The sequence below is a fragment of the Ochotona curzoniae genome, unplaced genomic scaffold, assembly GCF_017591425.1.
Source record: "Ochotona curzoniae isolate NIBS_2020 unplaced genomic scaffold, NIBS_Ocur_1.0 scaffold_4683, whole genome shotgun sequence".
Taxonomy (NCBI): Eukaryota; Metazoa; Chordata; class Mammalia; order Lagomorpha; family Ochotonidae; genus Ochotona; species Ochotona curzoniae.
The window spans coordinates 23864162-23889913 of NW_024467121.1; the positions used below are offsets into that span (position 1 = coordinate 23864162).

Sequence of the window (25752 nt, forward strand, 5' to 3'; positions counted from 1 at the left end):
GTTACTACACCATGAGAAAGCGGTGGAAGATGGCATAAGTGAATGGGACCATGTGCCCACGTGGGAGACCCAGAAGCAGCTCTAGATGCCAGGCTACTGCCTGGCACACTCTGGCCATTGCAGCTATTTGGGGAGCGAACCAATGACTGGAATGTCTTTCCCTCTGTCTCTCCTCTCTCTGTATCCCTGCCTTTCAAATAAGTAAGTAGATAAATGAGTAAAACTTTAAAATATATAGCATTATTTGGGGGCTTGTGCTTTGGTGCTTGTGATATTGACATCCCATATGGGAGTGCCACTTCCAGTCCTGGCTATTGTGTGTATAGTCCAGTTTCCTGCTTATGCAGCTGGGATGGCAGCAGAAGATGGCCCAAGGGCTCAGGCCGCTAACACCCATTCGGGATATTTGGTTGGACTTTCTGGCTCACAGCTGGAGGTTATCCCAGACCTGGCTGTTGCAAACATTGGGAGACAATGAGTTTTATGTTTCTCCCTATATGTTTCTATGTTGCTCTGCCTTTCAAAGAAATGATTTGGGGGTAGAGGGGATTTTGTTATGGTTTATTTGAAAGACAAAATTACCAAATAGAGAGAAGGAGTGCTAGAGAGATCTTCTATCTGCAGGTTTACTTCCCAGATGGCCACAATGACTGAGGGTGTGCCGGGCCCCATAGCTTCAAGGTCTCTGACTTGGTTGTCAGAGGCCAAGTTCCTTAGGCCATGACACTTTAAAATTTGGTAGACTCAAGAAAGTCAGTACATTTAAATTCTGTTAAAAGTGGTACATATGAGTTTACTGGAAGAGGTTATCTTGTTGGTTGGTTTCTTTTGGGTATTGATAGCAAATTTCTGTTCGATGGCAACCTAGTTTATGTTCTCTTAATCTACTTTTGATGTGTGATTTTCTTATGTTTATCTTCTGTCCTGTTAATATTAGTTGCTTAGGAAAAATATTTTGTGTTGTTTTTCTGTTTTCTTCTATTTATTAACTTTAAAAATTCCTTTCAGTCTCGTAGTGTGGATAAGCAACATGCTGTAATCAATTATGATGCCTCTACAGATGAACATTTGGTGAAAGATTTGGGCAGCCTTAATGGGGTAAGATTCTGTTGTTTGTCTTACTTGACTATTACTTAAATATTATGAGCAGATTGCCGCTTGTATTGTAGTTTCTTTCATTTGCATTTTGCATTAAATACTAACTATACAAGAATGGCATTAATGCTCTGCTACACATATGGAAACACTAAAGGAAGCAAGAAAAAATATAGCACTTGGAGTATTATAAAATAGAATTTGAAACTAACGTGTATTCCAAGAAACTGTATAAGCAAGGTGATTAATTGTTACTTCTTTGTGATGGTTGAAGAAGACATATTTCTTCCAAAAATTTATGAATATGAAAGGCAGACTGACAGAGAATCTTCTGGTTCACTCTCCAAATGGCTGCAGTGACTGGGTCTGGGCCATACCATGATCAGGAGCCAGAAACCCCAGCCTGGTCTCCTACAAAGTTGCTAGGGGCCCAGATGTTTGGGTTATCTTCCACTATCTGTTAAAAGTGGGCACTGGATCAAAAGCAGAGCAGCTGGGATTCAGTGATTCTGGTATTACAGGCAATTGCTTAGCTCACTGCTTCATCATGCCAGTCCCTAAAGAAGACTTATTTAAGGAAATGAGATGTAAGCTTGACCTTGCTAAATGACTTAGAGTTTGTAATTTGAGATATTTTCTATTTCTGGAGTGAATGCTTTCTTATTCCTTTGGTCTTTGCTCATGTAGCAGGGTATCAGAGAATACTGAGGTGTTGAATATTCATCTGTTTTCAAATTCTTAACTTTCCTATTACTCTGCTTTTATAAGCAAATGTTCCTATGTTGGCTATTGAAATGTTTTTTGAAGATTTGCTTATTTTGGAAGAATTACAGAGAGGAAGGGAAGAAGGGCAGGAAGATTGAACAAGAGAAAATTTGAACCTTGTATCCACTGGATCGCTTCCTGTGATGGCCACTGCTGGGCATGATTGAAGCCAAAAGCCAGAACTTCACTTGGGTCTCCCTTGTGGGTGGCAGGGACACAAATGTTTGACTGTCTTCCATGGCTTTTCCCAGGCCAGTTGCAGGGAGCTGGATGAGAAGTGGATAGGGGAGAAAAGCACATGGCAGGCCCGAGTTGCAAGTGGCCACTTCATCTGCTAAATCATATTGCTGGCTCCCTGCTAACTCCCTATTAAAATTCTTAAAATACAGTTAGCTGAAATTAAATGTATACCAGCTGCATAAAACTGCTACTGTATTTCCAAATATGTATTAAGGAAGCATACTTTTGACCTAGTACTTAATGTGCCTGCATCACTTTTTGAATACCTGGGTTTGAATCCTGGCTTCGCCTTATGACTCCATCTTTCTGCCAATTAAGGCTCCAGGAGGGTGTGGTGATGATCCGAGTACTTGAGTTCCTGCCACTGATACGGGAAATGCAGATTGCCTTTTTGTCTCCCAGATCCCAACTTAGATCCCAGCCCACCTCCAAACTGCTGCAGAGGAAGCATGCGGGGAGCGAACCAGCAGATGGAATGTGTTTCTGTGTCTTATTGCCTCTCAGCTAAATAAATTAAAACTAAATCTAAATATATATTCAACAGTAATAAATATGATTGTTTTTATTTAGTTGCAAATTGGCCTGGTGCTGAAAGAGATTTGTATTTATTCTTTGAGATACTTTTTTTGGTAGTCATGTGTATTTTTTAAAAGATCTATTTTATTTTTATTTGAAAAGAGAAGTTAACAGAGAAAAGGAGAGACAGAAAGAGTGTCCTTTTGCTGGCTCACTGTCCAGATGGCCACAATGGCTAGAGCTCAGCCACTACAAAACCAGGAGCCAGGAGCTTCTTCCATGCATCACATGGAGGGGCCCAAGAACTTGTGCCAGCCTCCACTGCTTTCCCAGGACATAATCAGGGAGGTAAATCTGCAGTAGAGCAGCCAGGATTCGAACCAGCACCCATATGGAATGCTGGCATCGTAAGCAGAATCAGCCTACTACACAATGGCCCCATGTATTTTTTAATTTTTATGATTCATTTTCATTTATTTCAAAGGCCAACTTACAGAGACAGAGAGGAAGTAACAGAGAGGTCCTCTATTTGCTGATCTACTCTCCAGTGACTGCAGTGGTCAGGGCTAGACCAGGCTAAAATGAGGAGCCAAGAGCTTATTCTGGATCCCCTACATGAGTGTCTGGGCTCAGGCAGCAAGCAGTTGGGCCATCCTCTGCTGCTTTCCTATGCTCATTAGCAGGGAGCTAGATTGAAAGCAGAGCAGCCAGGACTTAAACCAGCACTCTCTGTGGTTTGATGGTGTTGTAGTCAGTAGTTTAACTTCCTATACCACCACATTGGTCCTAGTAGTCATGTTTTTCTATTGGTTCTATTCACAGCACATAAAATTAAATCGATATTATTTGCAGTGAAATCCCTCACATTTCCCATTACCCACTTTTTCACATTGATGTTCCACCACATTTTCTCTCAGGATATTTCCAAAGCAGCAGTCTTTATAACTGTCTCTTTCTGCAATTTGATTTCTTAGGCTGTATTCAGGCTAGTAGGTTTTCCATCTCCCTTGCTGTTTATAAAACATTCACAGACTTTTATAAGCTGATCTCAAATTTTACTTTATCCTGACAAGATCAGAAAGAAGTCACTTGTACATAGAAATATAGCCTGCTAATGCTGCTCAGTTTTTGAAAAGGTCAAAGTAAAGGAGATGGGCAAAGTAGGTACAGTCGGTTCTAACGTGAGGCATTGAAGTTTGTAACCCAGCTCCTATTTTGCTGAATTTGTTCTCTTTCACACATCAGTAACCTTCACTTTAAATGCTGTGTTGGGTGCTTTATTAGCTTTGTATGAGGTCCTCAAGAAATTAAAGGAAAATGCTTATTTAAAAAAAAAAGGATGCATGGATCTTAAATTTCTTTTAAGACTTATTTATTTTTAATGGATAGTCAGTTATACAGAGAGGAGGAGAGACAGAGAGAGAAAGATCTTCTGTCCAATGATTCACTCTGCAAGTGACCACAACAGCTGGTACTGTGCCGATCCAAAGCTGGAAGCCAGGAGTCAGGTGCCTCTTCCGGGTCTCCCAAGCAGGTGCAGGGTCCCAAGGCTTTGGGCTGTCCTCGACTGCTTTCCCAGGCCACAAGCAGGGAGCTGGATGGGAAGTGGGGCCGCTGGGATTAGAACCAGCACCCATATGGGATCCCGGTGCATTCAAGGCGAGAACTTTAACTGCTAGGCCACCACACCAGGCCCAGATTTTAAATTTCTTTGCACCCAAATAAACCATTCCATTTTCCACAAATTTTATATTAGATCTGCTTTTATATCTCTCTTGCTATGGATAATAATTTCTTGAATAGTTCCTATACCTTCTCTTTCTACAATTTTATTTAAAGTGGCTAATACTTGTGCAGTACAATAAACCCATTAACTCTGTTGAGTAGATTTGAATTAATTTTTATTTTGGAAATAATATTTTGGAAAATTAGGTTTTTTTGGAAAGTTGATATGATATGCTTGATACTTGATTTTTCTGTATTTTTGTATGAATTTTCAAACTAGTTTTCAACAATATCTGTATATAAAATCATATAAATAGTTTATTCTAGTTTTCATAGAATTTGTCTTTGAATATTTTCTTTAAAAAGTTTTTATTTTGACTGCAATACTGTTTTTGTGTCCTGCATATTATACTTTTAGAAATAATAAGAATTACATAGTGCTCAGTCTTTTAAGGAACTCTGACCACACAAAGTTTTTGTTGTAAAGAAATCAGATGAAATATGCACTACTTAATGGTTGCAAGAGTCAGCTCTTGACTAGGCTCAAGCTTGGAACTTGAAACTGCATCTGGGTTCCATGTGAGTGGCTGCTGTCCAAGAACAGGGGGGCCCTCTTCTCCTTTCTTTCCAGGAACATTAGCAGGGAGTTAGATCAGATGCAGAGTAGCAGGGTCTTGGGCTCCAACCCATGCTTCTGTCACAAATAAAGGCTTAACCTATTATACCGTAACAAAAGGGAGGTACTTTGCAGCTGTGGTTAAAAATGATCCCTTCCAGGTATTTGGCCTGGAACTTTGGAAATCAGGTAAGATGCCTACACCCATATCAAAGTGCCTGGTTTTGGTCCCTTACTTTGCCTCCCTGAAGAGTGTTCAACCATGAACACTCCCATGAAAGACAGTGTTCATGGTTGAAGTGATCAGATTCTTGCCCCTCATATGGAGGACATAACACAGATTGACTTTTTTATTCCTTGTGGTTCCAGGCTCAGGCCAGACCTTTGTGAAGATTTGGGAGTGAGCCCTCAGATGAAAGAATTTGCTCTCTATCCCTCTGTTTTTCTTAGGTGTATACATTACATTATTGCCGCCAAAAAGGAGGAATATTCTGCCTGAGGAAGCTGAAACCAGTTCAGCTGTTGCTGTTTTTGAGCTGTTTTCCTAAAAGTTAGTTAAAGCTTCTTATTATGGGCAGATTTTTTACCTGAACGCCTCCCTGCTGTTCTGTCTGGAGCTGTATCCTCTGTGATAGCCACCTTGGACTCCTTTGTTAGCACTCCTATTCCATTCCAATCTTGCATTTTATGACTAGGCTGTCCCCTTAGCAATTTATGTTCCAGCCCGTGCTGGATCCCCTTTGCATGGTGGAATTCCTTCCTGTGGTGGAGAATTATCCTTATTGAAGATGTGAAAGGAAGGGTTAGAGAAGAAGAGGAGGCCTTTATGGCTGGCAAAATGACTTGAAGTGGTTGTACTCATGGACACACAGTGTAGTTCCTCAGGGTATGCATATAATACATGGTGAGTATATGATTTTGTACAACCAGTTATATAATGTAATTTAATCTATAAGCTAGTTGTATATAAATTAATTTGTATTTATCTGGTTTAATTTGCTTCTTTGGGGCAAGTGGTTTGGATAGGAAACTTTGGGGAGCTGGTTTGACTTAGGTAACCAGTCTTTACTGATCTGAAGAACATGTGGTGTTTGTAGTTTGGAGATCTCAGCTTCAGTCCCAGTATTATGCCATGAACTCTAAGAATTTGCTTGTTATTCTCTGCACCTCATTTTTCTCATCTGGTCTACCTACAATTTAAAGGTTTAATCCAGTGGCATTGATGTACAAACAAAACACAGTCTTTCTTTATGTATCTCATTTATTAAAATGCTTCATATTTGATTTACTGAAGTGATTTTCCCTCCAATACTATTACACATTTTCTTGCTTTATCCCACATGTTTTCACTTGAATTTTTTGAGTTGAGTCTTCTATGACTCATACTTCCTAAGCTTTTATGAATCTTCCAGTATCCTTGTCAGAAATGACAGCAAATTATGTCTCATTGTCTCTGAAAATACCTAATATTTTGTTAAGCACACAGTTGATGCTTAATAGCTAACATAATTGACCAGTTTTAAACTTTAACAGGACCTCATAGGTCATCTTAGGCCTTTCTAGTAAATACAGTGTGGTTAGATTGTTAGACAATTTTTTTTTAAGATTCATTTATTTTTATTGGAAAAGCAGGTTTTTACAGAGTGAGAAGGAGAGACACAGAAAGAGACCTTCCATCCTTCTGGTTCACTCCCCAAATGGTCTCAGTGGCCAGAGTTGAGCCCACCCTAAGCCAGGAATCAGGAGATTGTTGCAGGTCTCCCTCATGGGTGCAGGGGCTCAGGACCTCAAGCCATCCTCCACTGCCTTCCCAGGCCATAAGCAGGGAGTGGGATCAGAGTTAGAGCATCCCAGACACCAACCATTGCCCAGATAGGATGCTGGCACTGCAGGCAGAAGATTAGTCTACTACCCCAGGAAACCAGCCACTGGTTTTTGTTTTGCTTTGTTTTGTTTTGTTTTGGTTTTTTTAGTAGATTTAGAGACTGGAACTTTATGAAATACCATGATACACTTTATGACTTTGTTTTATTGTTTGTAAGTCACAGCCCTTCTCAACTTTTTCAGCAAGAGGAGAGCTTTCCCGAACAATCTGTCGTAGCTATAATGAAATGAAAGGTTGAACAAATGTAATTAAAATGTTAAAAAAAAGATTAAAAATAGCTTTCGAAGTTTCAGTTTAGTAAAGACAATCTTGTTGGTTCTTTATGTGATTTATGCATTCTAAGTAATTATTATAGAATTTGTTCTGTGTTCTGTAGCAAATTATGGCTCTTTAACTCTTAGCATGCCATGCAAAAAAGACTCATTACCGTCCCTATTTACCGTCTGTGTCTATTGGACCCTTGATATATATCTTTTCAACTGTGCAGAGAAGGGATACAGGGATAGCATCTCCATATGTCTTATATATCTTCCTGGAACGATAAATAGAATTTTGATTTTTGCAATATGAAAACTGTAGGATGATAAAATGGTGTTTTGTGTCACTCTTGCATCATCCCTCTGTGTCTGTAATTTGTACTGCAATAGCCGCTTTCCATTTAGAGGTATTGAGCATTAGAATAAATTTACAAGTGTTAATTTTACTTAGTAACATATATATATATATACACACACACACACACAAATGTATCTATAGTATAGGTGTTGATAGTATATGCATATATGTAAAGTGAATATATTGATTATTGCTGAAATTAATTTCAGTACTTAGGGTAAATTTAAAATATACTAATAGAAATTATTCACCATTTTCTTGTTACCTTTATGTACTCACTAAACATTTATTTTATGTGGCTTGATTTGTTGTGTGTAGTGTGTTTCTGTTAGATAATATTCTTGTAAGTAACATTTTTTAATCTTGTCTTTTTCTACATTGTTATAAATAATTGATACAACAAGATGAAATAATTGGCAGGGTGATGAAGTAACAGAATTTCAATGAACAGGAAGAATAAATATCTTAGATTCATGAAGGGATCAAAATGACCCCTATGAGAAATGCATAATAGAATGTTCTTGTATTTTTTAAAAGATTTATTTATTTTTAATGGAAAGTCAGATATACAGAGAGGAGGAGAGACAGAGAGGAAGATCTTCCGTCTGATGAATCACTCCCCAAGTGACCTCAACAGCCGGTGATACACCAATCCGAAGCCAGGAGCCAGGAGCCTCCTTCAGGTCTCCATCGAGCCAGCCCCAACATTACATTTTATATTTGCCAGCTCAAGAGCAGTAGCTTTTGTAGTTGGCTTAACCTTTAGGGATGATTCTAAACACATGGATTCATCGTGCACCAGGTTTTTCTTTTATCTTTTCTTTTTTTTTTTTTTTTTTGTCTTTTCAGTGATAGTGACATAAGGGTGTGATTTGAAATAATTTATTAACCTGTAGGATGCATGGCACATCTTTTCATTTGCAAGATGTGGTAATCACTATGTATGTGCTTTTAAATAGGAAATTTGAAATCTTATGTGTTTGAAATGTGAGAAATTATACTGCATATGTAGTAACATGTTTTCTTTTTTCCTTACAGACTTTTGTGAATGATGTAAGGATTCCAGAACAGACTTATATTACTTTGAAACTTGAAGATAAGCTGAGATTTGGATATGATATCCTTATATGACTGCACATTTATTGAATTTATTAAGAATATTTGATATAGAAGAACATTTCTTAAGATGAGAGAATTCATAGTTATGGGTATGCCAGAAAGCTGATTTTTGGTTGTCTCCCCAGAGTAAAGTATTTTGTGCTTTGAAATGTTGTGTTTGTTGTTGTTGCTGTTGTTATGCCTGTTCCTAAAAATAATCCTGAAAAAGTTGATTACTCAATTTTCTCTAAGTTACCCTAACTGCCTCCTTTGTTTCGTTTCACTAATAGACTCTCTTCAGTGCTGTTGCTTATATGATTTAGGTATCACGAATGCAGCCCAGGGATTATTGTCAGTACAAATCAACTTCCTGGGAGAAATGTGAGAATTTAAAGCCAACTTTTCTTCTATTCCTTCCCTTATGTTTTACTTATTGCATTTACATTGCCTGTTTAAAACTTTTTCTTATACTCTGTTTTCTAAGGCTGTTCGCTATTGAGCACATTGTACTTTTAGTATGCATTTAAGTTTCTTTTATTAAAAATAGGAGTCCTTATACTATTGTAATAATGTAGGGGGAATCAGGAGGGGAAGGATTTGGGGAGGAGATAAGGGAAAATCAGAGCCTATGGAATCGTGTCATGAAATTAAAAAATTAAAAATTTTTAAGAAGGCAAAAAAGAAGATATAGTCTAAGTTCAAAAGGTATAAACCATCAACACAGAATAATATATACCCAGCGAAGTTCTGATTTATAAATGAAAGTGAAATAAAAACTTTCCAAAGCAAAAAAAAAAAAAAATTGGGAGTCTAATAACAAATAACATATTAAGCATGTTGATGGTTAAAATGGGCACTGGTTACTCTGAGAAAATGTAGTTCCACATATTGTTTCTGCTCAAAGTAAAAACTTATTCCCTAAAATCTGTGAAACATGAAAAAACTGTAAATTTACATAGATTTCTAAAGCACAAACCTAGGGCCTGGTAGGTAAGACAGCAGTGGGACATCTGCATCCTGTATCAGCGCTCCTGGGGTTGAGTACCGGCTGCACTTCTGATTCCTGCTTTCTGCTCATGCACCCCCTTGGAAGCAGCAGGTCATGGCTTGAATACTTGGGACGCTGCATAAGGGCAGCCCTGCCTTTGGCCTTTGACTTCACAAGTGTTTAAGAAGTGAAGGACGGATAGGTGTGTCCCTCCTACCTACCACCTGTCTTGCTCTCTCTGCTCAAACTTTCAAATAAGCAAATGTAATATTTTAAAGTTTATCACATTTACCAACCACCCAGAAACTCAAGATGGTGAGCTGAGGCAGTGATTGGGCTTATCTTGATTGATTTCTCTGCTATTAGGGACTATTCTTGGTTACTTGGTGTTAATTTTTTTGGAAAATATTGCTTAATATACTTTACTCATATTTTGATTTTGGTTGATTCAGGTAGAATTACTCTTAATTCTGTTACCTCATTTTGTCCAGAAGCAAAAGTCTGAGAAGTTGATTTCAGACATCTTGGATATGTGGGTTGAATTCAGAGAGAAACATTGGCTAAAAACAAAAATTGGGGAGTTACCATTGTGTAAATAGTATGTAAAATCTTGACAATGAAATGAGATCACTAAGGTAGTGGATATAGATTGATAAGAGGTTCAAGGATCCAAAATTGCTATATTCTAAGGTTAAGAGGTGCATGAGATATGGAGATGCTAGGAAGAAACCATTAATGAGCTAGGAGAAAAATCAGTTTAGTTTGGTTTCCTCTTTTGGTGTTAAATATTCAAACATTGCTTAAATATCTTAAATCTCGAAATGACCCTCCTGAGAGTCCCAATCACACAAGTTATTATAGGTATAGAATCCAGTACCTTCTTTAAAATTGGAATCCTATCTTTCTCTCCAGAGAAATATGTAAGTACATAACCTACAAAATACATTGGAAAAACAATATTGGCATGACATCTAAAATCATGAATAATCTTTTTTCACTCACTTTATCTAGAATTTTTTTTTAACATTTTTTATAAGAAAGTCAATTTACAGAGAAAAGGAGAGGCAGAAAGATCATCCATCTGCTGGTTCACTCTCCAAGCGACCGCAATTGCTGGAGCTGAGCCGATCTGAAACCAAGAGCCAGGAACTTCTTCCGGGTCTCCCACGAGGGTACAGGATCCCAAGGCTTTGGGTCATCCTCTGATGTTTTCCCAGGCCATAAGCAAGGATCTGGATGGGCAACTGAAGCAGCCATGACACAAACTAGCACCCATATGGGATGCTGGCAGTTGCAGGTAAAGGATTAGTTGAACTCTCGGGCCAGCCCCCAATGATTAATTTATACTTAAGATACAACAGGTTGCATTGTTTGCTGAAAGTCCAGATTATAGTTATAAAATGACTCAGGGGGAGATAAGCATAATTAAAATTAACCATTGAAGCAGACCTATGATGCAGTGGATTAAACCATCACTTGGGATGTCAGTAACACATATAGAAACCCTGGAGTCAGGCCCGGCGGTGTGGCGTAGTGGCTAAAGTCCTCACCTTGAATGAGCCAGGATCCCATATGGATGCCAGTTCTAATCCTGGCAGCTCCAATTCCCATCTAGCTTCCTGCTTGTGCCCTGGGAAAGCAGTTGAGGACGGCTCAAAGCTTTGGGACCCTGCACCTGCGTGGGAAACCCAGAAGAGGTTCCTGGTTCCTGGCTTCGGATCAGCATAGCACCAGCTGTGGCGCTCACTTGGGGAGTGAATCATCAGACGGAAGATCTTCCTCTTTGTCTCTCCTCCTCTCTGTATATCTGACTTTCCATTAAAAATAAATAAATCTTTAAAAAAAAAAAAGAAAGAAAGAAACTCTGGGGTCAAATCCTGTGTCTGCCTCCAGTCTGAGTTCCTGCTGATGCACATCCTGGGAAGCAGCTGATAATGGCTCCAGTACTTCGGTTCTTTCCACCTACCTGGGAGCCCTTGATAGCATCCTGGCTCCTAGCTTCAGCGTTGCCAGGTCCTGAGACTGTTACAGGCTTTCGGGGAAGGAACCCTGTGTGCGTGTGCGTGTGTGTGTGTGTGTCTCAAAATAGATGCACATTCAGGAAATTCAGGGTTTTTCATTCACGCAGTAAGATTTTTTTTTTCTGACTAGTGTGGCCGATATCCATTACAAAACATGAATGCCCTTTCCAAATTTCATAAAGGTAGATTTTTTTCTCAAAATTTAAAAGGACAAAATTAAAGAAATTAATAGAGATCAAGTGTTGGATCAAAGAATGAAATGACAGAAAGTAACCAAAATCAGTTAGTTGAAGGATATTCTACAAGTTGGAAAGTATTCACTTGCTAAACTGAAATAATATAATTCTGTGAAATTATAGGAAAAATTAAGCAACAACATGAACTTTCTCCTTGGAAATTTTTCTGCCATTGCCTTCCTTAGCGTTCAGCATCTTCTAAGACATGCCTTGTTTATTATATGTGATATAGTTCAGTCTATTATATGTTATTATCAATTATAATTAAATAAGAGAAATTTTCCAATTTAATAGGAGGAAATCTAAAAGGAAGAGGATTTTGGATAATCTTAAGAATTTCTAAGGATAACTTTTAATATGTATTGAATGTATATGTATAGTATATGACATACCAGTCTCAGAAAATGCATTTTCTTGTATTAAATTTTAATTAAAGTTTTCACATCACACTGAAATTGCAATATCATAAGCATCATAATTTAATCACAGGTTTTCACTTCTAAATCTTTTGACGGTATAGTATTTTTGGAAATTTTTATTCCAACCAATAAAAAATTCAATAGGTAATATTAGGAAAAATTTTTGAACATTACCATTTATTGTGATGATATCACACCTGGCCTGTAGACTGTATGGAGTCTACAAAATTGTTTGGTCTGGCCTTGCCAAAGCAATAGCAATCAGGGATTGAAATACAATAAATCTAACATAAGGTAGTTTTTAAGTCAATAATGCATCATCCACAAATGGTGTTACAATTCTTGGCAGAAAAAGGTCCCAGGTTCCTCTAAATGCAACCACTTTTTAATTTTAAAACCGCTTTTGACACTGCATTCACAATGATATCTGTCATTTCCTTTTTAAGGCCACATCCCTGGGAATAATGGAACTGTTGAAAATTTTTCTGTTTTTCACTTTAATTGTCATTACAATAAAGAGGCTTCCAAGAGCATGTTAACAGAGTGCAGGAGCACTTTCCTGATCCTAATTTTAGACAAACGTTTTCTTTAACAAATTTAATATAGAGATGACTAGGAATAGTAGTCCATGTCTTGAAATTTAAAAAAAAAAAAAGAGGAAATAGACTATGGAGTTTTTAGTCAGCAAAAATTTTAACTTTTTTAGTGTTGCCGTGATGAATAGTTGTACCTTAGTTTTCATTTTTCTTGACTACCAAGTTAAAAGCAGTGAGCTCCCTGGCATCCGCTGACAGGTTGGCATCTTTGGAGATAAGAGCTGGGGTAGAGCAGAGTCCAAGTGTCAGAGTTACATCGGGTCCACAAGTAGATGCTTGACTGGAACAGGAGGATTCTTGAAATCTTCATTTCCAAACACAGCAACCATCCTGAAAATAAAGTGTTTTTACCTAAGAAGGATTACCCCTTTCAAATTACTCAGAATTTGAAAGTGTGTAAGTAGTGAATAGACTAACCCTGGGGAACAGACTTTAAGCTCTGTGCAGCATGATGGCTCAGTGGCTAAATCCTCACCTTGTATATGCTGGGATCCCATAGGGTCTCTGGTTTGTGTCCCAGATGTTTCACTTCCCATCCAGGTCTCTGCTTATGGCCTGGAAAAGCAATGAAGGATGACCCAAATTCTTGGAACTCTGCACCCTCTTGGGAGACCGAGAAGAATCTCCTGGCTCCTAGCTTCAGATCGATTCAGGTCCTGCTATTGTGGCCACTTGGGGATTGAGCCAGAAGATGGAAGATCTCTCTTTCTGCCTCTCCTTCTCTCTGTAAACCTGCCTTTTCAATAAAATAAATAAGCCTTTTTTAAAAAGTTATTCTCTTTAAAAAATTAGAAAAAAAATCATTTGAGACAGTTACTGGTTATGCTTCTATTTATTTGAAAGGCAAGATAACAATGATGCCTTCTCTCCGCTAGAACAGGACAAATAATGGAATTAACGAACAAATTGCACCGCACTCTATACAATTCTCAAAAATTGTGAGTCCATCATTTTAACAATTAGGAATGTAGACAAAATGCCTTTTGGCAAGTTTAGTGCTTCCCTTTGCTAGTAAAATCTTTCCCTCCAACAGTCATGATAATTACAGCTTTCTACCCTTTAAGTCATGAGTGCTGTGAATTGGTAAAGCAGAATAGAATTTAGTACATGATTATAAAAGTCCTTTCATAATCCTGTTAAGTAATGGTGGGAAATGTGACCTCTTTAGTGAATACATCATTTTAATATACAGGGGTATTGTTTCCTTGGCATAATAATGAAAGCATTCCATTATATCTAGCACTTGGTTCTCATCTGTATAGAATCAGTTGTTTGATAATGTAATATGACCCTTTTGCAATTCATGGATAAAATGGGTGGTTGTGACTACTGTAAGGGCCCTAATTTTTTTTTTTTTTGCTTTTGAAAAATGAACTTTATTTTTATCAGTGTTTGTGATTATCAGTGTATGTGATTATGGGAAATCACTGATGAGGTATTTCCTTTTACATTTTTATGATTGTTTAGTAAAATAATACGATGCAGGTGCTTTTTCTTCAGGGCTGTCATGTCTTACTGTTGCTGGTGAAGACTGAAAAGGTCCTTGTGCTCTGATTATCCCTTGCTGTTTGCATCTTGAATGCCGCTATTGCTTTATGGTAGAAATACATGGTGTGGGCAGTTGTTTATCCTATGGGTCAGCATGCCAAAGTGTCTGGGTTCAAGTCCTGACTGTGCTTCTTATTTGAGTTTCTTGTTAAGATCCATCTTGGGAGTAAGCAGGTGATGGTTCCAGTAGGTAGGAGATCTGAGTGAGTTCCTGCCCCCGGCTGTCGACTCCCAGTTCCCACTTCAGCCCGGCCAGGCCCTGGCTCCCACAGGCCTCGGGACAGCCGGGCACTGGCTGGAGCTCCCTGGGCTTTCTCTGCTTTCTATCTCTGAAAAAAAATTTTTTGAGACAATGAAGAAATAAAAAATATTTAGTGGTCTATAAGGTTTTGGGTATTTAAAGTGTTTTACAATTGTGAGCCCATTTTAACATTTAGCTGTTAAGGGAAATATGATATTTCTGTAATTGTTGCTTTAGGATAATTTTATCAATTAAGTAAGATAACCACTTCAAGTTTGGTTACCAGAATTTTAAAGTTATATCTTCCTTATCCCTGTTTTACATACAAATCTTTTTACTGTTGTACGAGGAGAAATGAGGGTCCCAGAAGAAGCTCTTAAGGTAAAAGTTTTGATCTCTTATGGACACCTAACATTAATTAAAGTGAATTTCTCTCATGGATATTTCACTTTTCGTTTTGAAATGTTCTATAGCATGAGAAGTTTACCATCCAGCTTCAGTTGTCCCAAAAGTCTTCAGAATCTGAATTATCAAAATCTGCAAGTGCCAAAAGCACAGATTCAAAGGCAGCAGATTCTGCCACGGAAGTGCAGCACAAAGCTACAGAAGCCCTGAAGTCTGAGGAAAAGGCTGCTGGTGAGCTGACCTCTTCGAAAATACCACATTTATGCCGAAGTTTGAAGTGTATGCAGACTTTGTTCCTGAAAATATGGCCAAGTCCAAATAGAAAAGTTATACAATAAAAATTTCAGATACATTGCAGTACAGACAATGCTTTCTTTAGAAAGAACATTAGTTTTATATGTATAGGGTAGTTATGGTTGTCCTACTTAATGTTCAAGTATTTGATGGAAATAAGTCATTTGTTTTTAACCTCATGAAATTTTGGTTATTTGTGCACATATTCTTTTGGATTAATAGCAAATGAATTAAAATGAAAAAAATTCTAAATGTAAAAATGCTAAATCATCATAGAATTTATCATTCTTAGAGCTATCAGAGTTACATTAAAAATCTTTTTCAGCCTGACACATTTTTAAATTGGTAGACATTATCACATTTGCCCAAATAAAAGTCTGTTTGTTTCCATCCGCTTTATGTGTAGCTACAATACTTAGATTTAAAACAGAATCTAAAAAATGGTTACTTGTGCCAAAATTTATTTGGTTTAGCCTTAATGAGTCCTTTCTGTTCATGCTGGTTTCATTCTTCTTTGGTTGATTATTACTTGGTTTTAGCAAATTTGTTCTAAGGCCACTGCCTGTTCAAATACTGCAGTCAAAGGCCACTTGTTTCAAGTGGTTGGCTTGTACACTGAAGGACTCAGAACTCTTTTGCAAAACGCTGCTGACATACGGTGAGTTGTATTACTTAAATATCTGATTAATGCAAATTTTCACTTATTTATCCATGTCAACCTTGTATAAGGTTTTACAAATACTAAGTTACTCATCATCATAGAGTAGTTTTAAGATATCTAGACTGTACTTTGCTTTTCCTATGTACTCAGGCAGACAATCCTGTTATTTTCTGAGCGTGCCCCTCTCCTTTTTTTTCTTGCTTCATCTGCTTTAGATGGATTTTTCCCCTACCTCTTTCCAGATACTTCTGCTGTGCCTCGAGGTACTCCATTATATGGGCAGCCATCATGGTGGGGGGATGATGAGGTAGATGAAAAAAGAGCTTTCAAGTCAAATGGAAAAACTGAAGAAAAAAATCATGAAACTGGAACATCAGGTAAAAAAAAAAATCTCAGCAACTGTGACATAAAATGAATATTTTGCAAAGCATTTATGATTAAACAAAATTCTCTCTATACTAAAAGGAGATGATCTACTAGAAGTCCATAATTTAATAACAAATAATGTTTTGGTGATTTTATCTTAATTTATCATGACTAGTGTTCACAAAGTATAAATTCCAGCATCTTTGTAAACACATTATTTAAAATATTTTTTCAGCTGTAAGATAGTTAAAATTGGAAAAGTAGGTTATTACTGAACTTTTCAAGTATTTTCTAAAGTAGTTATTTAAATACACCAACTAGACCAAAATAATAGATACAATCTAATGTTATGTTTTCACTGGATTCAAAAGTGTATTTTTACGTAAGCAGTTTTTCCTATGTTCAGAACTACTGTGCAAGATTACTTCTTTCAAGCTTCATTCTGCCCAATATTTGGAATTGTTTCAGCAACAGATTTATCTGAGTTCAGCCAGAATGAAGATAGTCTTGTGTTAGATTCTCAGATTGATGATCAAAGAATATATTCTTTTGTTGATGGAGCATTTCACTTGTGAAGCCAGAAAATCAAGATTTCCAGGAAATAAATGGAGATATCAGTTTTTTGTTGCATAAGCACCTTGGGAAGAAACCAGAAAGATGAAACAGACAGTTTCAGTGATACCAGCTGATAAGGACCCAGAACTGATGGAATTAAGTCAAGTCACCCAGGGTCCTGTGGAAAATTTAGTCTGACTTGGGCAAAGAAAAGTTTAACCAGAATTGTTCTGTTTGCTGCCTTTGACCCTAATTCTGTAAGGTAAATAAGACATTTTCTCTGCTGCAGAATAAGAACATTTGTTTTTTAGACATGCTTTAGGCTACAAGTTGCATTATGAGCTTGGCTTTACATTGTCCAAAACTGAATTTCTCAACTTTGCAAATAAATTCCATCACAGCTTCCTTGCTTCTGTCACCAACAAGGTTTTGTGGTTTGTTTTTTTTTTCTGTTCATGTCCAAGCATGAAGTGCAAGGATTATTTTTTTATCATGCCTTCAGTTTGAATAACAGAAATTCTCCCTCACACTGAACTGGAAGGAAATTTTTGGTTCGCATAACTGAACTCTGCTAGGGTTACTCATGAAGCTGCTCCACAATGTCGTTGGCTAGCCAGTTTCTTTTTGTCACTCAGTCTTGGTGTCCATGGCCTCTGCGACTCATAGACTACCTGCCAGCTGCAGCCAGAGAAACATGCCGCTAGGATCCCATCCAGCAGAAAAGAAGAAAGGTTGTTTTCAGAAGACAGCATGTAGAAGAAAAATGTCCCCCATAGTTCTCAACGCATTTGTCTCCTCACTGGCTTCTTAGAAGCTCAGGAGTCGGGTACCTCCTTATTTCTGAACCAGTCCCTAAGGCTTAAAAGGTTATTTCTGTGCCATCTTGCTAACCTTGAACCCGAGTGTGGAGTTAGTTTCTCCTTAAAGGTGCATGAGCTGTTTCAGGACATAACTGAGAATGTTGGAATCTTTCTAGTAGTGAGATAACAGAAAATTCTTTTGGAAATCAATCTAGAATTTCTACTATATTTGAAAATTTTGTGTCTTCCCTTTGTCTTGTTTGTCTTGATTTGCTACCTGTTTCTTCTTGCCTTAACACATCGTAACTACTTCCAAGCTCCCCTCTCAACTCTTTGGCAGTTCATTTTGTGTAACAGATTGAACTGATTTTTAGTCCCATTTGTCAAGCAATTTCAGTGATTTTCTTCTGCCTGCCAAAGCTGTTAAACTCTGCCATGTTTTGAAATTCTCTAATTTGTTCCTCTTTCCCTAGTGATCCTCAAATTTCATAACCAGTTGACGTAATGCTCTTTCCCACTGCAGCCCTCCATAAGTTGCAAATCCTTGCCTACGTGGCACTCCCAGACTGGGAGCACACATAGATCGTGTGATATAAAATCCATGTTGTGTCTGTGTTATGAATTGCTAGTCATACCATTTCACACACTGTGTTTATACCTCCTCTACAACTAAGTGATCAATTCCTTATTCTAAGTATCATATGATATACTATCACTATGCCATCAGTATGGGGGTAGGGAACTTTCTATAAAAATATCTGAATATAATTATTGTAAAAGAAAATCTAACAATTGTTGTGTCAGTGATTTTTACCTAGTCTTTGTGAATTTATTTCTCCCTATCACCTATGATTTTTTTTAATTATTTTTTTAAAGATTTATTTTTATTATTTTTTTTTATTGGAAAGGCGGATATACAGAGAGGAGAGACAGAGAGGAAGATCTTCCATCCAATGATTCACTCCCCAAGTGAGCGCAACGGCCCATACTATGCCGATCCGAAGCCAGGAGCCTCTTCCAGGTCTCCCACATGGGTGCAGGGTCCCAAAGCTTTGGGCCGTCCTCGACTGCTTTCCCAGGTCACAGGCAGGGAGCTGGAAGGGAAGCAGGGCTGCCGGGATTAGAACCGGAGCCCATATGGGATCCCGGGCGTGCAAGGCGAGGACTTTAACCACTGCGCCACTGTGCCGGGCCCATGATTTTTGAAGTCCATAACTTCTGGAATATAATGAAGTGTATAGTGTGTATATATCTTTTATACAGAAGGCACACCATGATTTATATTAATGCTCAATACTACAGTGGTGTTTACTTTAACTAGAAACTCTTATAAATATTTTCTGGACAATTAGTCATTTAATCCTTGCAGCAATACCTAAAGGTAGTTATTGTTTTGTTCATTTGTTTATTTTGTTAAGGTTTATTTATTTATTTTAAAAGTTAAAGAGAGGGCCCGGTCCCATGGCCTAGCAGCTAAAGTCCTCACCTTGAACGCATCACGATCTCATATGGGTGCCAGTTCTAATCCCAGCGGCCCTGCTTCCCATCCAGCTCTCTGCTTGTAGCCTTGGAAAGCAGTCAAGGATGGCCCAAAGCAGCGTGGGAGACCTGGAAGAGCTCCTGGGTACTGGCTTTGGATCAGTGCAGCTCCTGTTGTTGCAGTCACTTGGGGAGTAAATCAATGAATGGAAGATCTTCCTCTCTGTCTCTCCTCCTCTCTATATATCTGACTTTGCAATAAAAATGAATTTTAAAAATAGTTAAGGAGAAAGTGAGAAATAGAGATCTTTAATATTCTGGTTCATTCGCCATGATGGCCACAGTAGCCAGGCCTGGACCGAGTGAAAGTCAGGAGCCTGTAACTCCATCTGTTGTGCCGTGTGCGTGCAGGGACCCTAGGCTTTGGGACCCTGCATGCATGTCGGAAACCAGAAGAAACTCCTGGCCCCTGGTTTTGGATCAGATCAACTCTAGCCACTATGGCTGCTTGGATAAGGAATCAGCTCTGTTTCTCCTCCTCTCTGTATATCTGAATATCGAATAAAACTAAGTAAATTCTTTTTTTTAAGGATTTATTATTTCTTTCAATGATCACATTTCCGTAATTTTTTAAATCGGCTCACCTAGTGCTAGTGATTTCCGAAAAACTGCTTCACTAATTTTACTCAAGTTGAAAAATCTAAAGCAATCATGCCATTTCCTGTGCATATCCATATTACAAAAGGGAGCTTTTCTTTGATGGATCTTAGAATTGCAACTTCTCTATCCTTTTTTTTTTATTTCTTTTTATTACTATCATTTTATGATACAGCTCCTTAGGCCCTGGGATTTCCCTTATTCCCTCCCCAATTTCCTGCCCCTCTATGTCATTACTATAGCGTAGTTCTCCCTACACATTCATATGTTCATTATTGTGGGCATGGACAATGGCAGAGAGTCCAGCATCCTATTGTCAAGATATAGTAAACAGTTTCATTGGGAGTGCATCTTTGTCTGGAAACAGAGATGCGTACCAAACTGCATCCTCACATCTGGATATGACAGTCTATTACACAGTTACTATACATCCCCTTAAATGAAAAGCCACAAAACAAAATCAACAACAGGAGGGAAAAAAAGAAATTAGCAACACCATAAAGTTAAATAACATGCTACTGAATGACTAATGTATCGCTGAAGAAATGAAATTCAAGAACTTAACTTAAAGAAAATGATGTTACTGTATGATCTATGAGTCGTTGAATTTAATCAAAGAAAGTGTGTTGAAAGGATAAAACTAACCAAAAAAGTCAGGGTTGATATTAATGGGTGGTAATTTGGTCCTGTCAGTTTAGCAATGGCTCATTGATCTTCTGTTGTTACTTCTGTTTTTGCATTGTTTAAAATTTTTTTTTATTTTTATTGCAAAATCAGATATATACAGCGAGGAGGAGAGACAAATATCTTCCATCTGATGATTCACTCCCCAAGTGACATCAGTGTCCAGTGCTGTGCCAATCCAAAGCCAGTTGCCTAGATCCTGTTCCAGTTCTCCCACGTGACTGCAGGGTCCTAAGCCTTTGTGCCATCCTCGACTGCTTTCCTAGGCCACAAGCAGGGAGCTGAATAGGAAGTAGGACTGCTGCGATTAGAAGCGGCACCTACGTGTGATCCTGATGCCTTCAAGGCAAGGACCTTAGCTGCTAGGCTACAGCACCAGGCACTCTTGTTTTTACTTTACGGGGATGTTCTTTGCATTTGCCTTTGATTTTTGTGTGGCCCTTCTCCTTTTCTCTGTGAAGAGAACACCTTTAGGTATCATTTGTAGGGCAGATTTGGAAAGAGGCATATTTTAACTTTCCTTTACTATGGAAGAATTTTATTTCATGTTTAAAGACAAAGCAAAGTTTTGCTGGGTATATTATCCTGGGTGACAATTTCTAAATCTGAGATTCTTTCTTCTGCTTGCTTTATTGTATTTTGGAGACCCTCCACTCTACTTTTAATTTGCTCCACTGTATTCTTCATTTCTGATATATCAACTTTCATTTGGTTCATTTCCAGTGTGCCATATTCCTTAAATTCCTTGGATGCCTGCATGACGTGCTTCTTCTTGTTAATAAGAAGCTTCATAGCAAGTGTTTTGAATTCTAGATCCCCCATTTTCTCGATGTCTTCCTCAGTGAACTCTGAGGTTGGCAAAGCTTTTGCTCCTTTGCAGAGAAGTCTTCAGTAATATTCATTGTGCCTCTGTCTCTTCTTTTGCTGTTGGTCATTGTATGTCTGGTTATCAGATTCTTCTCCTTGGGGCAGGTTTCTAAGCTCTGTCACCCACAGATCTACAGTTTGATTTTACTTATTGCAGTTGCTACATGGCTCTTTGTTTGCAGTCAGCTGTGCCTTTCCCTCCAGTGAGTTCAGGTCTGGGTTCTTGTGATAGATTTCCACCATAGCCTCTGTAGCCCCAGCTCCTGGTACACCAGTCTCCACCCTGTAGTACCATGCTGAGACTGCACCTTTGTGTGTACAACCTTTCTCCCACTTCCAGTTTGAGCAGGTCCCGGGATTAGGGAGACAGCAGGAGTCCTGAATAGCTAGGTTGTTGTGGTGCTGATCTGCAGGAACCTGTTGGACGTTAGGTCAGCAGCCACATATACCTATTTTTGCCTGTCTGATGCCATAGTTGGTATTATTTTCCTGTGGGGCCAGTGCTATGCAGTGAGCTCAGCAGGTTCTCATCAAACTCAGGGCGTGTGCAGCTCACTGTTGTCCCTGCAGTCCTTCTTTGTCACACCATAGGAAATGGTACCTGATGTGCCACTACTAGAGTTCTTGATCTGCTGGCTGTAAGATCTGAGGGCTGCCTGGACCTGTCTTGGGTGAAACCTGTACGATGCCATGTTAAGTTCAGTAAGCCAGCTCACTCCCAGCTCAGTGCATGTGCAGTACTGCCCCCCAGCTTTGCCTTCTTAAACAAAATGTCGCCAGATTCGGCTCCAGGCAGCGAACTGGAGTATTAAATCCACCCTTTTCCAGCACCTCCTGTCTGAGATCTGCTGCTCTGTCTGTGCTCCTGGTCAAAACAAACAGATCAGCAGGATGGACAGTTCTTTATCTGGGTTCACCTCCTGAGTTTCAAGTGAATGTCCCTTCCCACCTGGTTGCTGGTATAGTACCACCTGCTGGTGGAGTTCAGATCGCCACTTGCTGAATGCTACTGGGGTATCAGTCACTGCAACAACACACTGTTGTGTCCGCTGCTTTCCTGTGTCTGTCAGACTCCAGGTACCCCTCTGCTGTTGTTTTGTTCTCTCCTGTTTTCTGGAATGTGCCCTCTCTGCTTCACACTGTCTAATATTTCTCTGTTTAAACGTGTCTTTACCCTATTCTGCCATCTAGATTCTCCAATAAGTAAAATCTTAAAAGAAAAATACAGGATATGGAAAATAGTTCACTGACCTGGAAGAATCTATAAAACTAGCAGAGATCTCAGAGTCAAATTTTGAATGCACACCAAGGAAAACTTAATTTGATCATTTGAACATGCTTTTTTAAAAAAAAATTCTTTTTTTTTTTTAAATTTAGAAGAGCTACAGAGAAAGAGGGAGAGACACAGAGTGAGAAAGACAGAGATCCTTCATCGCTATTGTACACCCCAAATGGCTGCAGTGGCCAGGGCTGAGCCAGGCCAGAACTAACACCCGCGAATGTCAGACTGGTCTCCCATGTGTGTGCATGGACACAAACACTTGGATCATCCCCTGGCTAAAATCCCTGGCCATTAGCAGAGAATTGGCCCAGAAGTAGCCACATCTTGAACCAGCATCCATTTGGGGATGCTAATATCATATCACATAACGTTGGCCTGAGACACTTATCACAATACTTTTAAAGCCAACTTTCAATTGTGAAATATAAATTACTAATTTCATGATTTGTTTTATAAGTATACTGTGTCAGTAACAATTAAAATTAATTTGCTGCTTGGTTGCCAATTCTTATAAATTAAAAATCAAATATTTTTGATGGAAAGATAACCTTCCAGAAATAATAATAGAATGTCAGCTTCTTCATTTTTCTTGTATCTAGAATTATGTTTTCCACGGTTCTAAGGTTCTAAAATCTTTGTAATACTATACCCTGAAAACTTCTGAAAGCAAATAATCACATCAGAGAAATTAAGTTCTCCTAAAGTCATATGAATATTTTAGGCCTGGCGCAGTTCCCTAGTGGCTAAAGTTCTTGCCTTACCTGTACCGGGATCCCATATGGGCCAGTTCTTATCCTGGATGCTCAGCTTCTCTTCCAGCCTCCTGCTTGTGGCGTGGAAAAGCAGTCAAGGAGAGCCCAAAGCCTTGGGACACTGCACTTGTGTAGGAGACCCAGAAGAGGTTCTTGGCTCCTAGGTTTGGGTTGGCTCAACTCTGGCCTTTGTGGCTACTTGGGGAATGAACCAGTGGATGGAAGATCTTTCTCTGTTTGTCTTTGTAAATCTGACCTTCCAGTGGGAAAAAAAAAGTTATGTGAATATTTTGAATCCTATTAAGAAGAAAAAATTGCCTTCAACTTATCTGTCGTTAACACTTTTCCACTTGTTAGCTTTGTCTCCATGTTAATTTAAGTTGTAAATACTTTCTAAATTTGGAAACTTTCAAATTGTATCTCATTTTTAGCGAGTTGCATCTCATTTTTAATGTGTTTCCCAGTCTTTGTATTTTGAAATACTTAAATAGACAAGCCAGGATGTATGTCTCAAGCGGAATGAGATATCATCATTGCAGCTTTGTGCAGATTTATAGAGAGAAGGAGCTATGTAAGAGTATCTTATCCTCCGGTTAACTCCCCATGTGGCCATAACTGTCATAGTAGGGCCAGGCTGAAGCCAGGAACCAGCAGCTTCTTCTGACTCTCTCAAGTGAATGCATGAAATGGATCAGAAGTGGAGCAGTCAAGAAAGTGATGGAGGCCACAAATGAACCGATTATTCCACAGGCCTGCCTCTACCACTTGACTTACTTCACAGGGCAGGATGTTTGATTTTAATCCTCATTTCTGTAGTCCCTCCAGACTCTATGCATGCATTTGAAAATATACTGAAATAGTTTTAATTGAGGAGCTTTACATTAATAAAGCTAAAGAGTATTAAAGAATGAGCACTTTCATATTCCTTGAGATTTTTGTTGTTAGGATTTTATTTTTATTATTTTTTCTAGTGGTTATCATGATGGACAAGGAAAAGAAAGCCATTTTATTTGTGTTTTGGCTACCCCACACTGTTCATCTCGCCACATCTTCATTGTATCTATGGCTAGATTTTATTGTACCATGCCATGAGGAGGAAAATGAGAATTAAAGACAATGGAGACAGGATTTATCTAACTTCGTATCTTCTATATTTCTAGTAAACCAGGCTGTGCAGTAAATGCTGCCTTTCCATTTAATTTTTATACTTGATATTTTTAGAAACAGATTTCTAAATAAATTGCTTATTAACTAGTGCTCCTTTGAAATAGGAATGACAAGTGAATAATGAGTGAGTTCCTCATGGACTCATGGTGTGTGTGTGTGTGTGTGTGTGTGTGTGTGTGCGTGTTGGAGGGGTTTCTCATTGCTTAGCCACATAACTTTCACTTGGGTAGTGAAGCAGTATATATTACTCCATTACATAAAGGGTGAGCCAAGCAAAAACAAACTTATATAAAGGAATCATGTATAAACCAGTCATGCTTATTGGACTTAATCAAGTGCAGAATGTTTTACATAGTAAAGCAAAAATCTGAAAATAAACCCAGACAGCTTTGGTGGGTTTATTAAAATATAAAGAATGTCCAGTGCAGTTTATTATTGTGAAAATTATATTGCCAAGATTTGAGAGTAAACACTCAAAGTCTAAATAGCTATCTTTTTGTTGAGAAAAAGAGAGATTAACATTCTAAGAAACTGCTAAAACTTGACTTTTTGTCATTAAGGATCATGTTAGATTAGTCATTTTTTCCCTAAACTATTTACAATTATTATTGTTATTTTCCATGATACAGCTTTCTAGATATAGGGATTCCTCCCTTCCCCTCCTTCTCCATTCCCCCCGCCAAACATTTTCCCTCATAGTATTACAGTAATATAGTCCTTCAGCTACAGTTACAATTCCAACTTTCTGCTCTTTAAGTATATCATGGTATTATAAGTATAGGCAGTGGAAAACAGTCTGGTATTAAATTGTCGAGGTGTATTTAGCAGTTTCATTAAGAGTCCTTTTTTCTACAGTAGATGCGCACACTGCAGTGTTTCCTCACTTCCTGCTACGCCAGTCTCCAGGTCATTTATAAGAGCATATGTCTATACTTATTTACCTACACACCTGTTTGTTTTGTGTTTTGTATGAAGGGTGCCTGCCTTATATCAGAGAATGCAGGGTATCTGTCCTTTTGATACTGACTTATTTCACTGAGCATAATGGTCTTCATTTTTGATGGAAGGAAAAACAGTGAATTTTGGAAAAGGTAGTTTTTATATTGAAAATGATTAGTGGGCCTGGCAGCGTGGCCTAGTGGCTAAAGTCCTCGCTTTGAACATGCCGGGATCCCATAT

At 38.4% G+C, this 25752-nt stretch overlaps 1 protein-coding gene across 11 annotated transcripts in view; it reads left to right on the top strand.

Annotated features, from left to right (window-relative positions):
• The window catches only part of CEP170 (centrosomal protein 170), a 111765-nt gene that overhangs the window by 25007 nt on the left and 61006 nt on the right, over positions 1 to 25752 (top strand). For all 11 annotated transcript variants that reach the window (XR_005882485.1, XM_040967811.1, XM_040967807.1 and 8 more), the window contains exons 3-7: positions 1009 to 1098; positions 8496 to 8574; positions 14927 to 14985; positions 15078 to 15240; positions 16207 to 16341. Coding sequence is in view for 10 of the 11 variants with exons in the window: in XM_040967811.1 (XP_040823745.1) it covers positions 1009 to 1098; positions 8496 to 8574; positions 14927 to 14985; positions 15078 to 15240; positions 16207 to 16341 (526 nt within the window). In the remaining variant the exon portion in view is untranslated. The remainder of the gene's footprint in view (positions 1 to 1008; positions 1099 to 8495; positions 8575 to 14926; positions 14986 to 15077; positions 15241 to 16206; positions 16342 to 25752) is intronic.